The following is a 19158-nucleotide window of genomic DNA, read 5'->3' as shown; positions in this document are numbered from 1 at the left end:
CTTGGGACAGCACAACAGAGCTGGTGCCAAAGAGAGGGAAGGAGGCTGTCCCCTTTCTGGCTTGCTGTCACAGATCCCTACAGATCCTAATCTAAACAGACAACCTTTGAGCTACCTGGACTTTGCAGACTATGACTCTGGGGTCATTTCATAAATGTGTTTGCAGAATTTGAGAACAAACTGCTCCTGAGCTGGATGGGATTGATCAATATTTCAGTCAGCAGTTGCTGAGCTGTGGCAAGGGAAAATGCAGCGCATGGTGACAGAGACTGGATTTCACTGCTGTCCAGGGCCATCAGTCAGCCTCCATCCTGATCCAGCTCCCCTTGAAGTCACCACAAATTTTCCAATCTGCATAAATGAGATTTGGACCAGAGGCACAGCTGAGTCCTAAAAAACAATTTGCTTTGAAATACTGAAGAAGTCTGATCTGATGAACTGGGTTAGTTATAAAAGAGAAAAACAGTTCATGCATAATATACCAAAAGTTAAATAACTGAAATACTACACAGCAACCTCCACTATCCTCCTTTAAGACCACATTCGGATCTCACGCTCTTTAAATATCAAGAGATATAATTCATCCAGTTAACCCCAGATTTATTCCTGATATAAGCACAATCAACTCTGCCTATCTATCAGTCTCACTCAGGTAAACATTTCAGCAGGAATTTGGTAGGCAAGGATTTCAGTGCCCTTAAAAAGCCCTAAATCTCACAGATGAAGTCCACAGAATATCTGATTCCTGATTATTACTTCCAGCAGCAAAGAAAGCATTTCTTCTTCATGAGGCAATAAGATAGCACTCCTTGCAACTTTGAAATACACCTACATAAACTGAATCCTGGATTACCAGTTTTAACTCTTCCAACCAGTTTATTCAACTTTAGGTCTTCAGTAGCCCAGTTTGAACACCAGTGATTGCTACAGTAACATGGCTTAAGCCGAGGGACAAATCCCAGCGGTTGGGTTGCACTTTGATCACTGACTGCTCAGTTGGGTTTCACACAGCACATTCCAGTGTGCTGAAGTGTTAATCCTCCAAGGTTTCTAGAATAGCAGCTACTGGATGCATATCTCACTTCTCTCACTGCTCAGAAAAAACATTGCAATTTGATTTAATTGCTATGTTGACTTATAACAGTATGTTTATACTGGATGCCTGCCAGCTCACATGCAACAGGTTGGCAAAATGTATTTCCTCAAAACAGCATGAGATGCAATGTAATAAGGAAAGCAATCTTTCAGCTGCCTGGATTCTGGAGTTCGTTTTAACTCCTCTGACTTGGAAGCAATGCTACCAATTCAGAAGGATTACACCAGTCTAATTGATATGATAATCAGGTCTGGAGGCTGCACTTCCCAGGTACAACAGCCACACTGCAACCTCGAAAAGGGAATAAACTGTAGGAAATTAAAGCGATTAACAGTTGTTTGTATTACAGGGATTGTTTGGCCTATTTAATATCTCTATCAAAAAATGCATTATTTGTTGAAAAATCCTAAAAGGAAATCAAAGAGACACTTGAAGAACGTTGCTAATCCTTTGTCACTGTAAGTATGACATCTAAAAGCCAATAAAAGCTGTGCTTTGCCAGTTGAAACAAAAATCATAGAATCATAAAATCATTTAGGTTGGAAAAGATCCCTAAGGTCACTGAGTCTAACCACTCATACAACACTGCCAAGTCCAGCTGTTAATCCAGCACACTGTTTACCACTAAACCACATCCCCAAGTGTCCCATCCACATCCCCAAGTGACAATATTAGCTTCCCTATGACCTTGGCTGCTATATTTCAGCCCAACTAACAGCACCTATGTCTTTGAGCCAAAAGATAGCTATAGGAACATTACAGAAACAGAAAGGTGAGTGTTCTTATTTTATTTATGTAGAGCACCAGCTTTGTCCTAGATCGTGACTACCTGCTGGTTTTGTGGCTGGCACTAGGATGGGTCAGGGCTCAGAAGGCTGCAGGAACCTGGAGATGCTCCCACTGGGCAGCATTATTCTGACAGCAGCAATTTTCAGGAGGGATAGCAAGAGAAAAAGTTACAAAAAATGTGGTCAGCAGTGTTTGATCAGTTAATGAATGAGATCCTGTGATTCAAGGAGACTCGATTTTTGACCCTGAAGGTCTCTCCTGGCATGGTATGACCCTGATGATGATTGGCTCTACTTTATTAAAGACTTTAACTGTGAACTTCATCTACTGAAAGAAACAACCACATGGCTCTTACCAATCCTGTATTTTACTTACAATACCAGAAGAAGAGAAAAAAGATGTTAAAAATATCCAGTAAAATCTAAAGTTGGAACAGAACTGGCTTTTATCTGTTTCAGTCAAAAGCTAGTTCACTAGATACAGTAGTATTTCTTTGAATGGAACAAATAAACGTCAAAGATTTTATAATGAATACCCCTTCGACACATTTGTACAAAGCAGTCTATAAAGCTGGGAATGAGAGATGTCACTCTTAAACACAGACCGCAGGACAATGTTCTCACAACTCCGATAACAAGGTATCATTTTCTATTCAATCCTATTTGGCTTTTTCATAAGGAACTGTAAAAACCTCTCTCAAAATCCTGGCACCAGTGTATGCAATAGCAATCCTAACACTGGCTCTTCTGGACGAGAATTTCGCTCTTCAAGAATAAAGCCTTGGGAGGGAAAAAGTAGAGTGTTGTTTTTGTGGCTCAGCCAGCTATTTAACTCCACAAGCTCACAGAAACAAAGGGGAACCAAATAAAACTACAGAGCACATGTTCCTTTTGGAGAAATGAGCCAAAATCCTTTGAAATTTATGGCTCTACCCATCCATACCTGATAAGTCATATAGAAAGCTGCAACTGCAGATATGAGCAATCATGTAAATAGATTTTATTATGCTGTATGTACAATTCTAGTACAGTTAGACTCACTAATCATGGGAGAAGGGGAGGTTGCTATTTTTCTTCTGTCCCATATGGTAATAATTTTGTATGATTGAACTGTTATGAGCTAAATAAAACTACACATTAGCTGTAAGATACATTGCAAATACATTAAATCTTCCCTGGAGTTTTAGCAAATACATGCTTTTTCTATCATGCATTTAGAATTAGAAAAGGAATCTACATTAGCCCATAGGATTTATAAATAGATCTGGCTTCCTCTGCAATACTTTATGGGCCATTATTCCAGAAATGAAGATGCAGAGCCACGAATAAATAAAATAATTGCAGCTGATCAGGCTTTATTTACTGCTATCACATTTCCCTGACTGCTATGCTTCCCTCCTCTCATTTGCTCCACTAGCCTGAATCAATGACCATATGAAGAGCTGTCAGTTAATGTCAAATACAGAGCACAAAAGATGCCAAAGGCTGATTCTGATTTCCTCACTTCCAAATCCTGCCTGGGCCTTTCTGGAGCTGGCTTTCTCCCTGGATAAATTCACCATGGAACTGGGAGACTAGAAAAGGGCAAAGCCAGTCAGATGAGTTCTGCAGAATTTCCAGAATTTCCAGCCCATTTTCCTGTGACTCCCTTTCAGAAGTCACTGCCAAAGGTCTGAAGACCTCCCTTCCTGCTACAATATGCCCCACTGTGGCAGGGAAAGATTGGCATGGTCTACTCTGTCTGCTGCAATCCCACTCAAACAGGTATTACTTCAGTTTGGGAGAAGCTGAGTACAGCTCTGTATAGCAAAACCAGCTTTCCAAGTAGTTTGAATGAATCAAATCCAAGAAGAGACTGGCCTCATGTCTGTATCTTACCCCCTATGTACCTCACTCCGTGCAGCTTTCAGTACTTCAGATGTCAGACACGACGGGAAACTGAATTATCAATATTCCCTGGGATCAGGCCTGAAATCCTACTGATGCCAACTCTATTCTCTAAATAACATTGGCTCAGTTCTATTTAGCATAGAGATGTAATTCACCTTGCCCCTCCAGCACTAAGAGATAAACAAAGCCCCAGTTTTCATTGCAGCTGGACATCAACACCAGGATAACATTTCATAGTTCTCAAATAAAACTATTTGGAAAAAAATGTGTCCTTTACACATCCCAGTCCTGATGACCAGAGATGTCTGGCCCTGATCTGTGAGCTCCCTACTGCCTCCTGTCCTGGGAAAGAACATCCAGCTTTGTGAAACGAATCAAAAGCATACTCTGTAGGAAAGAGGGAGCACCAGAAACAGCCTGGAAGGGATCTGGGGACTGAAGAGGATCCTGCAAGAAGTCTTCTAGATTTAAGCCTGGGGTGGGGTGGGGGGGGTGGTGTTATTTATTTATTTATTCAATTTCATTCTGGGCTGCTTATTTCTATATAATGAAATGATGCAAACCTCTCTAAGAACTTCATTAACCACAGTCCATAAGGTGGTGAAAGAGGCCAAGGGGAGCAGATGCCAAAGGAACTGGGAAGATTTACGCTAGATGAGCATCTGGCTCCCTGTTCCCTGTTCCCAGAATGAAGACAAATGCTTGCAAACACCCTTATTCAAAATCACTAATGTGTTCAGTGACGCTCAGCACAACTGCAGCAGCACTGCTCCTGTAAGGTCTGCTGACTGGAAAAGCAGCTGCTGGATGCTTCTTCCAGAGGTACATGTAATTCAAAGAGCAGCGAGAAAACAGGGCTTTGTTGCCCCTCCAATCAAGCAAAGGGAATGATTAAGACATCATCATCTTCTGTTATTCTAGTGGATGGTAGTAATTCCTTCTACGCAGAAATGTGGCTACACCTCTATTGTCATCCATCATTTTGCTGAGGCTCTATGTAACACAGTAGCAATGGTTAACTTTTGATTTGACCTCATTATCATTCCCAGAATTACAATGTCATACCAATGATAAAGGCTGAGACTATCTGCATTTGAGAAAATGGAGAAGGAACAAATCACACGCTATGTAAAAAGCCAACAATGGAACAACCACGACTCTGCCAAATTCTTAAAGGCTGTTTGAATCCCCTATGCTTCTTGATTTTGCATGTGGGACAAGACACAATTAGGAATTGTGCCTATATACATCAAACTTGAAGATAAAGGGGGTGGGTTCATGTACTGGTGACCTGAGCATTTGGGGAGAGGGCAGGGAGAGGAAAGGCATATGCTGAAGTAGGTGCTCTCTGGTACCACCTTTCTTCTGACTTCTCAGTATTGTCTGTGTTTCCTCCAACCTCTCTCAGGCAACCAGTGATTCACTAGAAACAAGGGGAAGTTTATGTGCACCTGGGAAATAATGAATTTACACAAATGCCTTGTGCTGCATGAAAGTTCATAGGATTTCCTTGTGATTCCCAGGATGGATGTATACAGGGAGTGTTCCTGCACAAACTTGGATTGAAGGAAAGTGGGACCAATTTTTGGCCCTTCTAGAAGTCAAATAAAATCAAGTCAAAACTGTACTGTCAATCTATAGCAAAATCCATAGTGAAAGAGGGAATTTCTCAGTCTCCAGCCAGCATCTTTCCCCTGAGCTGTGCTCCACACTATAGCTCTCACATAAGACCAACACATATTCCAAACCACTCATTCTTGGTTACTTTGGTCTTTTATGGACCATCCTATAGGAAATTAACTGAATTTCCCTACAGTAGGAACAAAAGAAGGAAATTAATTTCTTATTCCAGTGGTACCCTTGACACAGATACTGAGTAGCTTCATTAAACATTTTGCAGCCCAGAGTGTCTTTGCTGAACCCTCTACAACAAACAGAGTCATTTTCCTTATTATAACAAAAACATACAGGTCAGGATTCAGGAGTCGTTTACATCAGCTTTGTATCTGAATAACTTCTCTCATCTCAGTGGGATCTGGGCAGGCACAAATCAAGGCCACATAATCCTAGTCTTTCCCTTTCTCCCCAGAGTCATTACCTTGCAGTACCACTCTTGGATAAACTCATTTTCACAGAGTCAGCAAAGCCATAGCCAAATGACTAATACAACCCTTTAATACAAACAACAATAAATCAACTGATTAAATTATAATTTATCAGACAAATACTATTTAGCTCTTCCCAAAGCTGTTCTAAGCCTTCTCTCTTGTCTGGCCATGCTCCAGAGGAGCACTGACACTAGATTAAGCTCAGACTTGTGCAGTACATTTACATAAGAAAGAAATGTGGAAAACATCCTGTATTTAGGATGGGAGATTTCACAGAGATCAGAGTGAATAACATTCCTGAGAAGACTGTAATGTCTCTGAAGCCTCCTCAGTATCTCTTCCAAAGACCAGTCTACCAGAACAAGGTATCGACAGACCCCAGAGTTCTAGACTCAGCATCAAGGCTCAGGAACAAGGCACATTACCCTTGAGAGATACTACAGCAAACTTCTTACAGCTTAGAAAATGGCTATTCCACCACAATTTCACTTTACAACACACACTTTTTTGACTTACTTCATTGGTTTGAACAACGCTTGTCCATAGTTCTGGAATGTCATGATCAACTTCAGCTGGGTGCCTCCTGATTTCATTGCTGTAGGGAAAAAAAACCCAAAACTGCTTTAGAATGCAACATGTGGATCTACTTAATTCAGCTTTCTTGAAACCAAATCATATCTATTTTGCTCTGTATTAGATGTACTGGAGCACCAACCAGGGTACTCCTAACTGGACAACAGATTATTTGGCAGAGTACAGAGGGCCTTGAGCTGCAAATTAAGTATGGATTGTACTTCCTGGCACATCTTTGTCTTCTTCATCTGACCACTGTGGGCTCCATAAGCACCCTAACTGAATGGCATAGACCACTGGAGTCCTGTTTCTTCATTTTCAATTGTTTTTTGGAGTTCCTTTTAACAAGGGACACACATTGGGAAAGGACATGGGGTGCTTTCAAAGGCATCTGCAGCTGGGATGTACAGTCCAACGCACGGCCGACATCTCCCTAATTAAAAGCATGAGCAGATACTGCAGCAATCTCTGATCTCTGCTGCAATTTTAAAAAGAGAATGTAAATCCACCTCCTCTATGCACAATGGATATGTATCCAAGCCCAGCCATTAATGTCAAGGGATCTCAAAGTGGTTCATACATGAGAGTGGAGCTGTGCAGAGCAGGTCACTGGCTTGGCTGGGAGGGCAGGAGAGGACACATGGAGGCAGCAAGGACAGTGATACACACTGCACACTGAGGGCTATGTTCACCTCCTAGCTGGGAATTTGAGACTGATATTTATTCATACTAGTCTGAACAGTTTGCACAATACTCCACTAATGGCCAGATTATAGTGTTTCTCAAGTTAGAGCTCTTTATACATATACATACATACATATATATATATATGAATTAATAAAAATGCATTTTACTTAATGATAAGGCTACTTAAAAAAACATATACTTTGGCAAACAGCTGCTTTTCTACTGTCTCATACAGAAATGCCCTGAATAAATGAAATTACCTTTAGCTTAACTCCTTAATCACCTCTGTGTTGGGAGAGGCAGGCCGTGGCTGTCAGGGCTGTGTGGATGAGTCGAGCCTTTAGAGACGCTTTCTATGAATCATCAGATAATCAATCCCTTTCTTTACAGTTCTGACAAAACCCATGTCAACTGGAGAACTACATAAATGTCAAGTTATCTTGCTCTGTAAATTTTGGCTTAGACCTGCCCTTGTTCCACCTATATAGCTTGTACATTTTTTAATTACTTGTCTCTGTGCCTCACCACTGATAGGTCATCAGCTCTCTTTCACCACTTGCAATCTATATTTTTGCAACAAAATGCTATGCAAATCTGGTTAGTGTAATTATACTTCTTCTAGAACAAAATCCCTCTTGCCTTGCTGTTTTGCTGATTCCAGCCTTCTCTTGCACTTCCAGTTTATCCCAAAGGAACAAATAAATAATTAGAAATTAAAGGGCATTAAGTAATTTGCACTAACCAGGTAAAGCAGAAGCAGGTGGCTTTCTTGGATTAAACTCCCTCTCTTGTGCAGAACAGGTCAGTTGATCTGCACCTGAGGGGAGAAGGACAACTGGGCTTTCTGATACCCAACCCACAGCCTGAGGGCAATGAGAAGCAGAAATCCTGCAGTCCAAAAATCTTCATGTGGTGCCTCTGGAAACACCTCTGGTTAGTCTGGACAGCAAGCAGGCAGCTGGATCTGCCCTGGCCTCATGCCAACAGGGACACAGAAGGTAGTCCTGACCACGTTCCCTGTCCAGCCATTGCTGAAGACATGGGATTTCAAAGAAATGTGGAATCATAGAACGGTTTGGGGTGGAAGGGACCTCAAAGTTCAACTAGTCTAACCTCCTTGCCAACATAGCAATGCAAAGAAGAAATAAAAAGGATGTTTCATCATGCCCTTTTCTAAGCACAAAGTTATGGATACACTAAAACAACTGGTTTCTCAGCAAATTGAAGCCACTTGCCAGATAATGATTTTGTTAGCAGCCAAACTCAACAGCAAGTATGTCATCACCAAGCAGGGACATGTATAAAGAAGATTAACAATTCAGAATAATTCTTCCATGAGACACAAAAGCCTGGTTTCCTGTCAGAAGGAATTGAGCTGAAGGAAGACAAAAGCATCTCCCTCGTCTTTTTAGATTCCTCCTATTGTATTGCTTTAATTGGCTGTACCAGTAGCCTCAACCAAAAACAAGTTTTGCTGGCATGTTGTTCCTCCCCTGCTGTGAGGAGCAAACTTGGACCTCCTCAAGCCAGAGGGTGACTTTGGTGGGAATGGTGTCCCATCGTGCTTTATGGCAAGGCATGCTGGAACCCACATGCATCATGGAAAACAACCCATTCTGGAGCTCCACCTTGGCTCCTCCCCATCACCCAGACTTGTGTGCAGATATTCCCACTTTGTCTGCTCTTCCACTGCTGCAGATGTGCTGGCCAGGCTGGGGGTGATTCAAGGCCACCCTCCAAATATAGACTAATTAGAGCCCAACATTGTAATCTCTACAGAGGCGGAAACACCTAAGCTTAGACTGTTCTTTTGAACTCCACAAGACCTCTGCTGTACATGTAAACAAAGCAGGCTTGGGCACAGTTCAGCCTGCCAAAATCTCAGGAGTGGCAACGCCAGAAAAGAGTAGATCTTATTGGAGATGATCCATTCCAGCCTCTAGGTCAGATCACTTCCCTTGTCCTGCCTTAGGACCACATCTGCATCCTGGCTTCCCTCTCATTTTCTGAGCTATATTCCTCCAGGAACTCCCTTTCTGCTCAGACCTCAGTGAAACACACCTCTCTGGCCATTATGGCCAAATAACAGGAGCTCTGTCATCTTTCCAGGGGTTTATCCCAAACAAATATTGTTTGCTCATCTAGAGATGTGCCTTCATCTACTGCCCACAGGAACATTTCTGAGGAATGTATAACACCCAGGAGCAACACATCCAATTCTCCAAGGAAGTAGAGGATGCTACACCATTGCAATGTCACGTCTACGATCACCAGACTCAAGGGTTTTTACTAAGGCCTTCCAACAGACTGTACTGACTTCACTAGTCACTTTCTAAACTCACCTTTTTTTTTAAAGAAAAGGTTTTTTAATATACTGTAACATCACAGGTCACAAACAGCCCTGTAAAAGGCTTTATAAACCTGCTAGCTCACAGCAGGCACTTCAAATCAAGTCTCATACAGCTCCTGGATGTACTTGCACACCGTTACAAACAAATCCCAATGCCATCATTACTTTTCATCTTCAGGCAACTCAAAGCCTCTTTCCCCCCCCAAAGTAGAAGGAAATGGAAAGCAGCATTAACCTTTCCTGTTAACCCAGTGTAAGGACTCCTGGGTGTGATCAGAAATCTTCCTAACTTTAGGAGGCTTTGCAAAAAATTCCCTGAGAAATCTTTTTCCTTGAATGTCTGGGATTAGAGCCTTGTCTAAAGATTAGTGAAACTGGTGGGATTCCTTCTGTATTCTCTGTTAGATTTTGGATCAAGCCTACAAAAATCCCCACGCCATTTACATCTATGAGCCTGCTGTCATGGCCACATTCCATGTCTGCTGTTTCCCCACCTTGTCCCCTCAAGCAACACAAGTCCTGAATTCCCTGCCTGAGCCACAGACACCATCCAATACAAAAGATACTCTATCTATCATCCCTCAGTCATCCTTCTAAAAACTGCATGCCACAGGGTTTCTGGCTACTGCCTCGTACTAAGTCCCAGTAGAGACACAATTCTGTCCAGAGGGATTTGACCCAGAAAGATTTGGAATTTCAACTGGTCTGGCTTTCCAGCTCCTCTGGTTTGCTCCACGTCAGCACCGGTCCTACCAGCCTGTCTAAACCATATGGTTTTCTGATGGAGAGTGAGAGTCCCAACAGGATCTTTGAACCTTTTCTGATTCCTTTGGTCAGAATCCAACAAACGTTTTAAAATATATTTAATTATGCAGTGCTAATGCCTGAGAAGTGAGATCCAGTCCCAGCTTGGGCTGCAATTAACATCTGAAACAGAGGATGTTCAGATCCATTTTGGATTCCTATTTATAGATCAAGCTTAAATCTAACATAAACATGTTGATTGGCTTTAACAAGTAATGCTCTGCCCCAGGCTAGAGACATGGCCCTGTACAAGCTGCAAAGAACATATTTCAAAACAAATTCAAGACCTCATCATCTCTTAATTTGTCCTTGTTCAACCAACTCTGCTAACTTGTTTTTAAAAGACTTTCTTGGTTTAGTTAAGAAAGTAAAAGATTTCTGCAGGGGAAGAGATTGGTGAAATTATTCTTAGGCTTTGTTGTACATTTTAAGTCCCTTCTTTCATCTGGAATTGTACATTAAATCAATCTGCTGACTCTTGGCAGATTCACTGTTTTCTCATACAGTAAATCAATGGTGCTACATTTCATTATGTTTTTCACAAGTTCTCAAAAGCACTTTTTCCTTCCTCTTAGATGAGATTTTTACAATTTTCTTTAGAACCAGAATTTATGTTCAATATTTAGTGTCTTGTCTTTTTCTTCTTCCTTTTTTATTCCCTGCCTTGAAGCAGAGTCTACCTCAGGTAACTGCAGCATTTACTCCCTGTGTGAGTAATCTGCATGCTTTGCTTTCTAATTACTGCCTGTACAAACCAAAGCCATCACAGGTTCAGAAATTATCTCAGTCAGGTAATGTTTCCAAACCTTTACAACCAGAGAATTTAAAGAATCAAAAAAAAATAAACCCCAGCTAAACAGAGGAATTACAAAAGCCTGTTCTGCTTACAGGCAATCCCACAGCACAGCTCCTCTGGAGAGCAATACAAGCAAGATCAAGCCCACTCTGCCTGTACAATGCCCCATGCCAGAGTTATGTTAAACTGCTGACTGTGCTGCCACAATTATGCACAGACATCTCGTAAGTATGCAAAAAAATAACTAACTATGGTTATTTATGCATGCAATAAACAGTTAAGAAAGGGAAAGGAAATGTGCAGTTGCCTGTGCATGTACTTCTGAAAACCAGGATTCATTGCTCAGTGGAAAAGCAATTCTCTCTAGGCTCCTATCTATGGCAAGAGGAAATTTTCAGGGAATTAAATCAAATTAAGAGCTATCCCTTTATGCTGAACAAAATGAATAGGAAATATATATATATTGATGCAGGGCACAGAATACACTCAGCCAGAGAGCCTGGGTAACTGTCCTTTTCCAGGCCAGCTCTAGGTGTCACTGTGGGAGCTGGATGTGATGCTCCTTCCCATCCATGGATTTGTTCCATTTAAACTTTAACATCAAGAAAATGTCACCTTGGTGCTCCCTGCTCTTGGGAATTGCTTCTGTCACCGTTTTCATTTTAAAATACCACTGCACGTTTCAGAGTCGTGTGAGTGGTTCTAATAGATGTGGGGGATCAATCTGGTCTCCACTCTTCCCCCATAAATAATGCAAACTGAGCAGGGAAATCACAGCATGGCCAAGAAGGCTGTTTTGCTGCAGTTTGGATCTAATTACTGTTGGTATCAAGCAAAGCATCTAATTCTATCAGAGCCAAGTAAATCTGAACACTGGGAAGAAACTGGATAAAGCAATATCCCATTTCATCTAATGCATGTAACCCTGTATATTTAATTGTCCTACTTGCTAAAAGAAGCCCAAAGACTGGGCATTGTGAGAGATTCAATTTATTTTATACTCCTAACCAGACATCTTTCCAGCTGCCTTAAAAAACAGCAAAACCAAAACAAACCAGCAAAAATGGACCAAAAGGGAAAAAACAAGACTGATTAGAAGATATACAGGAATTTGCAAAGAATTTAAGAGCCCTATAAACGTCCTTTGGTCAAATATATTACTCTTTATTAATCAGCTTACATGCTTTTGAATCCCTGTGCTGCTCTGCAGTAAAGCTGAAAACTGGCAGGAATTACATTAAAACATGTAATTTTAAATAACCAAAGGATTTGGAACATAAAATAAGTGGTACTGCATTGTGTAATACATAATAATTTAAAAAGTATATTACCAATATACTCTTTCTTCCATTGCAACCTGAAAAAGCTACAGAATCCCTACAGGAACAGGCAGTGAATGCTACCACCAAAACTCAGATCCCAGCATCTTTATACTAGCAAAAGTCCCCTTCCATTTCCATATGATTTTAGACTGGGATGTATGTCTAGGAATCATTCTCTGTCAGTTCCCACGGTAGCCAATACCAATACCAAATATACCTCATGGTTTAATTTATAGAAATTATACTGGTTCATTGCTAGAAACCATGAGTCTGTGTTTTTGTTAGAGGCATAAGAGGCCCTACCATACTCTTAGGAGCCTTGTTCAAACATTAACAGAGACAATCCCAAAGGGAATCGCTAATAGCAATCATAAATCTTCCTCTGTGGTCCCATGGACCTTTCCCCTCATTGATCTGAAAGCTCTATCAAAATCAGAATTAATGGAAACCCCATGACACATCTGCATGACACATTAGGTGAAATCATGGCCCCGGGGAATTAAATGGCAAAACTTCCACTTACATCATCAGGGTCAGGATTTCACTCCTGCTTTTTATGATGACAATTTTTTGTTGCTCAGAAAACTGAAGCACAGAGAGGTGAACTCACAAGCTCAGAAGCACAAGTGAAGACCAAGCCCAGAGGATCAAGTGAAGAGTGAGTACTAAACTATTATTTCTTGCTCCTACCTCTGTTTTCCTCCCACCAGCTTCTATGTCCCTATATCAACCTTAGCCATCCCACTGATCCAAAGAAGTGACAGACTTCATGGCTCAAACACTGTCAAGTTTGCTGCAAACACTGCTCTCCTCCTTCACAGACAACACAGCTGAGCTCTGAAATGTTGAGGAGGTAAGTGGAGACCAACACATTCCGCAGCCATGAAGTACAACACTGCTACAGCCAGTGCACTTTGTGCAACCCTCAAGAAATGGGCCAGGAGATGGCCTGGCTGAGCATCACCTCTGCACAGCCCTGGGGACACTGCCTGGGCTCTGCTTCTCTCTGCAGAGACAAGGAAGGGCACAGACTGCACCTCTCCCTCCTCAATGGATGTGTCCAAAGAGCAATACTAACACGTTACAACATTCTGGCTCAATTCCCATTCGCACATGTCACTAATATTCCAAAATCAGTTGGTATTAAGGGCTGAGGTCAGGAAAGGTGAGCACTGTATCAAGGAGGAAACCACCCAGGCCATGTCCATACATGTGCACTAATCACCCTCCAGTGCAAACCAGAGCAGCATGTGCAGAGTCGGCTGCTACCTGCAGTCACCTCTGAGCTAGGGAAGGGAAAACACATGGTCTAATTGTCAAACCTGACCTCCTTAATGAATCATTCCAATCCAGACTTTTGGGAACAGAAAACCCAGCACAGGTTAATAAATGAGCCCATGTTTCTCGTCATTCATGAGCTATGTGTCCACTGGACCCTTGAATGCAACATGTGGGATGGCACCTGGGTACCACAAACTGCTTTGTTCAAAATGCTGCCCCAGCACAGCAGTGTGCTGAGCCCAGCCACCAGGCAGCAAGATTCACAGAGGCAAAGCTCTCCTGTGGCACCCTGCATTTTATACCTACTCCATCCCAGCCAGCTAAATCAGCCCACTCTTGATGACCAAGGATCTCTATTCCTGCTCAGCAGCCGCCATGATTCACACAATGGAAAATGTAAACCTTACGGCTGCTTGAGCTATTCTTGCCCAGGCCATTTCCTGCTGAGGCTGGGGGAATTTTTGCCTTGCAGGGTTAAAGACCTGCTGACCTTACCCCACAGCGCCAACACACCATCAGCAGTTTTACAGTGCTCCTGCTATTTCATCCCTCTGAAAGGGACTTTGCAACTTTGTGGTCAGCACAAGTTACTTCATTTTCTGCGTGGTGGATGGATGCCTGTGCTGCAGCTCCCTACCTCTGGAAACCACAGCGTGTGCATTTGTTTAGTATCCCAGGGATTTCATTTGGAGTTGTGTCATTTTTTCCCCTCTGTGCAGCTACACAGCTCAATTCAAGGAGACACACATCGCCACTAAACAACCCTGGAGAAAAGTCCCGGAACGGTGTCACCTTGTTTAACCAGAGCCAAAGGTTGACATAGGCACATCCCCGTTATGGATTTACAAGCAGAATAAACAGAGCTGAACTCTGCTCAGCAGGAGGCTGGCTCGCCTGGAGCTCCCTGCACGCTGCCCAGGGAAGCTGCAGCTCTGGCAGCCGCAGAGCCCCGCGGTGCCGGATGCTCCCGCAGCCATCGCCGCAGGGCTGCAGGTCAGACACCTCTCCTTCCTTGGGAACATGAATGCTGCCAAACACAGCCTTCTAAATAGTAATCAGCTAATAATACAAATCCAGCTCGTTCAAGATGCTATCTGCTTTTTGCCATCCTTCTTTTTTATTATCGTATTTATTTTAAATAACCAAACACGGCACTTTCAGCCTCATTGTGACTAAAATGTCTTTGAAATAAATGGGGTTTGCCTTGCTGGCAGACTTGGGTGATTATTCAGGTAATACGGAGCTGGCAATATCTCTTTATGTTTAACAAGGAAAATGAGCACAGAAGTCGAGAAGCAATGTTGTTAGGGCACTGGAGAGAAGCCATGAATAATCATAATATTCAAACAGCAATGAGATGCTGAACAAAGAGGAAATAATGATAAAAAATAACATATATCCAAACATACCAACACTGGTTATCTTTTGGGAGACGAGGTCTTGTAGTAAAGCCTCAATTGCAGGATTATGTCTGGAATACAACTCGTACCGATTAATGCCAATGTGGAATTTTAACCAGTTTGGGTAGGAGTCTATGGAGGTTTCCCCAGTTGGCAAAAATTCTTCATGATGATCTTCATTTTGCCTGCCATCAAAGAAAAAGAATATAACAAAACCCCAAAATTGAGGAGAAAGAAATAGTGTTGTACTTTGTAACACGCATCAAGAACCAGGACTTCAAAATGTGACAACTTGGAAAGGCAAAGCCCTATAGACCGGGTAGAGGTCCTAGTTTGCTCCCCTGCACCAGCTCCATGCTAGGAGCCTGCTCCCACCTGGGGCCAATGGGGAGATGGATTCTCAGCTCCACTCATCCTTCATGATTCAAAGGCCATCAAAGTTAGGAGCAAAACTCAAAGTAACATCATTGAGTGTTGGCAGAGGCCCTTACATAGCAGAAACACAGAGCTCAAGTTTTACCTTGTGTTTTAGCTTGTATCACATTACACACAACTTTTACAGGTCTGACTCAACAGCATAATCCTGAATCTTTATTTAACAGGGATGTGGGGCTGGGTAACCAGCGTGCAGCAGTAACCTGACCTGTGGTACTCAATGCTCCCACTCTCTCTCCTCTTTCTTAGAGAGGATGAGACGAAACTGGATTGCTCTGAACTGGTTGCTAAAGAAGAACTGTCTGGTTTTACCCCTTCCCAAGCAGTAGGATGTTACTACAGCAAAGAATTGCTTAAATGACTGTTACCTTCTAAATTTCATGTTAGTTCTGTGAACTTTGGCTGCAGCCACTAAGGAAAATAAGTACAATAGGCAGCTGCATTGTGAACAAAAATGATGATTTCACTCTTCACCTACTGAACAGACTATCTCATATTTTCTAACCAGAGTTCTCTGTGTTTACAGTCATCTCCTGATATTCAGACATTTGTGACTTTTTCTCTTTTACTCTCAGAGGAAGAACTTTTCCAGGTTATTTCCGTTCACAGTTGGTTAGGATTATTAGATGGAAGAGGCCTGGACAATTCACATGCTCATGGGGCGGAAATCAGAATTATTTATCCTCTCTTTCTAAAGGTTTAGATCATGCTGGCTGCTCTGCAGCTTGACAGAGCTTTTGCACGGTACAATGCAGCTGTTTAAACATCACAATGTCAGTGTGTTTGGAAGAGGGTGCTGTTGTATTAGACAACCCTTTTGATTTTTCAGTCACTGAAATTTCTCAGCATTTCTAAGGAGCCAACAGGGCATACGATTCACAGAGGCAACTGACTGCTTTGAAGGCTGGAGAGCAGCGGAGGTGTAGGGCACTGGGAATTAATTGAGGATGAAAAATGCAGCACAGATCAGATCCTGAAAACGGAAATACCTGCCAGGATAAATGCCTTTGTGGTACTAGACCTTGCCTTTAAGAAAAGTTAATGTATTACTGCCTGGCCTCACTGCTCAGCCCCTTCACCTCTGGGTGGGAGACTGCAAAGGTACTGGAGAGGAAGGCTCTCTGTGAGCTCACCCTCTTCCTCACACCCTTTTCCTCACAGCATCTGCCTCAGCTGCAGCTGGAGATGGGGGAGATGGACGCTCCAGCCTTCCCGTGCTCCTGTGCTTATTCTGTGTTTTATGGCATTTACTTTTTGAAGGAACATGACCGGCCGAGCCTGTGAATTGTTTCCCTTTTCCCGGTGACCCCGACTCGCTCAGTTTAACGCTCTGTCCACTCCAAACCGGCTACGACACCCTCTCCTCGCCAGTGCCCGGCTAAAAGTCCCCGTTACCCAACGCAGGGCACCGACCCGGGGCCACGCCACGTTTCCACACCGACCGGAGCCCCGTGTGCCCGTGTCCCCGCGTCCCCCCCGGCACTCACCACTCGGGCTGCTCGGCCGCCCGCGGGTTGAACCTGATGTCGCTGTTGACATTGAAGAGCAGGTCGCCGTCGGCCAGCGGGGGCAGGGCGGCGCGGTACAGCGGGTGCTCGAAGAGGGCGGCCAGCGGGGCGGCGGCGGCTGCGGCGGGGGGCGGCGGGCGCGGTGCCCCGGGGCCGATCAGCCGCCGCGTCCTCCCCGCCGCCGCCCCCGCGCCGCCCGCGCCGCCGCCGCCGCCGCCCGCCGCCCGCTCCGCCGCCGCCTCTCGCGACTGCGAGGAGAGGTTGGAGGCCGGCTCGGCGCTGAAGTCCTGCAGGATCCGCAGCGTGTGCTTGCTGGGCCAGCGCGGGGCGGCGCGGGGCGGCGCGGCGGCGGCGGGCGGCGGGCAGGAGCAGCCCGGGCGGCCCTCGGGCCCCCGCCGCTCCAGCCGCGGCAGCAGGTCGATCATGATGTGCATGGTGCAGGCGACGAGGAACACCATCAGGATCAGCACCCGGAACTTGCGGACCAGGAGCATTTTCATGGCCGGGGCGGCTGATGAATTACCGGGGGAGGGGGAGGGAGGGGAGGCGGCGGCGGAGGAGAGAGCCCAGGCGGGCGCGGGGCTGCCGGGCCCCCCCCGGGGCTCCGGGTTGCTCCTCTCGGGTCGGGAAGCGAGCGATCAAGTCAATAAAGTTACCTCCATAGGCGCCGAGAAACAAACAGGCTAAACCCGATAGGTCCTCATGTCTCAGTATCATCAAGAACTTGGGAGGGGGAGGGAAAAAAATTTAAAAAAAAATTTAAAAAAAAAAAAGGAGCTCCGGAACGAGCCTTTAAAATCAACAGGAAAACAATGCCAGCGGCATGGCAATATAGAGAGCCATCTGTTCACGATTTCTCCTTTTTATTACAGGGATCACAACAAATAGGGAGAACTGGCTCTTGGAGAGAAACCGGCATCAGACACTGGCGCTGATTAAATAAAATTAGAAAAAAACGGGGAGGAGGAGGGGAAAAGAAAAATATTAAGAAAACCTGTGCGGAAAGGCGACAGAAGAAAAAAAATCATCCATAATATTTGGCTGTGCTGGAAACGCTGACTCCCTTCCCTTGGATTTGAGCAGTGATGCAGCAGAAGCGCTCTCCGCTCGCTCTCGCTCCCTCTCTTCTCTCAGACTCTTTAAGAACATTGGCTGGAAAATCATTTTCTTACAGTGATTCCAGTTTCTTCATCCATCGCGTCCAGCGCTTGGGAGAGATTAGTATGTTCAACTGAGATCGAGTCTGGGTGGCTGCTGTATCCGAGCTGCGCTTTTGCTTTGGCTTGGGTTGGTTTTTTTTGGCTGCAAAACTGTCTGATGGCACAACTGCAACATAAAGGTTAAATATGGCACGGAAAAAAAAAAAAGGGGGAGAAGGAAGGATTAGAGAAAAGAAACTAATATAAATCAGTAGAGGTTCTTTTTAGCGAAGAGGTCTTTGATCTCTGCTGGGTCTTACAGATCTGCCTTTTAGAGAGAGAAAGAAAGGAGGGGAAGAGGGGGGAGAGATCTTTGGCAGGTGCAGAGTGAAAACCTCTTTCAGCTACACTGAATTCTGGAGACTGGTTGGACTAGTAGCTCTGCAGTTCCAGCTTTCAGTGGGTGTGTTAAATATTATGAGCGAGCCATGATTCCTGCCTTCCTCACGTCATAGTTAGGAGATTGGCTAAATAAACGCTACAGTGATAGTAACAGGAAAACCTCAACCAAAAGCGGGTTTTTTTTCCCCTCTCCTCTCCTCCCTCCTTCCCACCCCTCTTTTCATTCTGCTGCAGCTCCAACTGGGGCAAGGAGAGGGCGTCTGTTCCACAAAGGTTTGGGAAAAAATATAAAGAAAAAAAGTGACAGGGGAGAGAGGAATCTGCACTAACAGCATTGCGAAGCAGGAGCGCGGTCTGTGCCCTGGCTGCCATCAGGATTCTGCTCCGTCATTGCCCGGGCTGGAAGCGGTGCATTGCCCGCTCCCCTCGCCCCCAGCCCCGGCAAGGTCAGCCCGTCAAACCATGTGCTCCGCTTCTTCCCGAGGAACAGCCTTTCATTCTAATCCGTGATCCTGCGGGCTGTGATAATCCGGGAGTGTGCTGCCCTCCTTCCTGCTACGCTCGCTGCGCAGTTGTCTC

At 44.2% G+C, this 19158-nt stretch overlaps 1 protein-coding gene across 1 annotated transcript in view; it reads right to left on the bottom strand.

The window, feature by feature from the left end:
• FAM20C (FAM20C golgi associated secretory pathway kinase) overlaps window positions 1–18641 on the bottom strand; it is a 58463-nt gene extending 39822 nt beyond the window's left edge. Inside the window, exons 1-3 of the mRNA XM_071570816.1 lie at window positions 17018–18641; window positions 15105–15280; window positions 6399–6477 (exon numbers count right to left, since the gene is read on the bottom strand). Coding sequence (XP_071426917.1) covers window positions 6399–6477; window positions 15105–15280; window positions 17018–17538 — 776 coding nt within the window. The 5' untranslated portion in view covers window positions 17539–18641. The remainder of the gene's footprint in view (window positions 1–6398; window positions 6478–15104; window positions 15281–17017) is intronic.
• Window positions 18642–19158: the final 517 nt, after the last annotated feature.

Source organism: Pithys albifrons, chromosome 16 (assembly GCF_047495875.1).
Source record: "Pithys albifrons albifrons isolate INPA30051 chromosome 16, PitAlb_v1, whole genome shotgun sequence".
NCBI lineage: Eukaryota > Metazoa > Chordata > Aves > Passeriformes > Thamnophilidae > Pithys > Pithys albifrons.
Note: the sequence above shows the minus strand (reverse complement) of the source record. Positions and strands in the feature narration are given on the sequence as shown.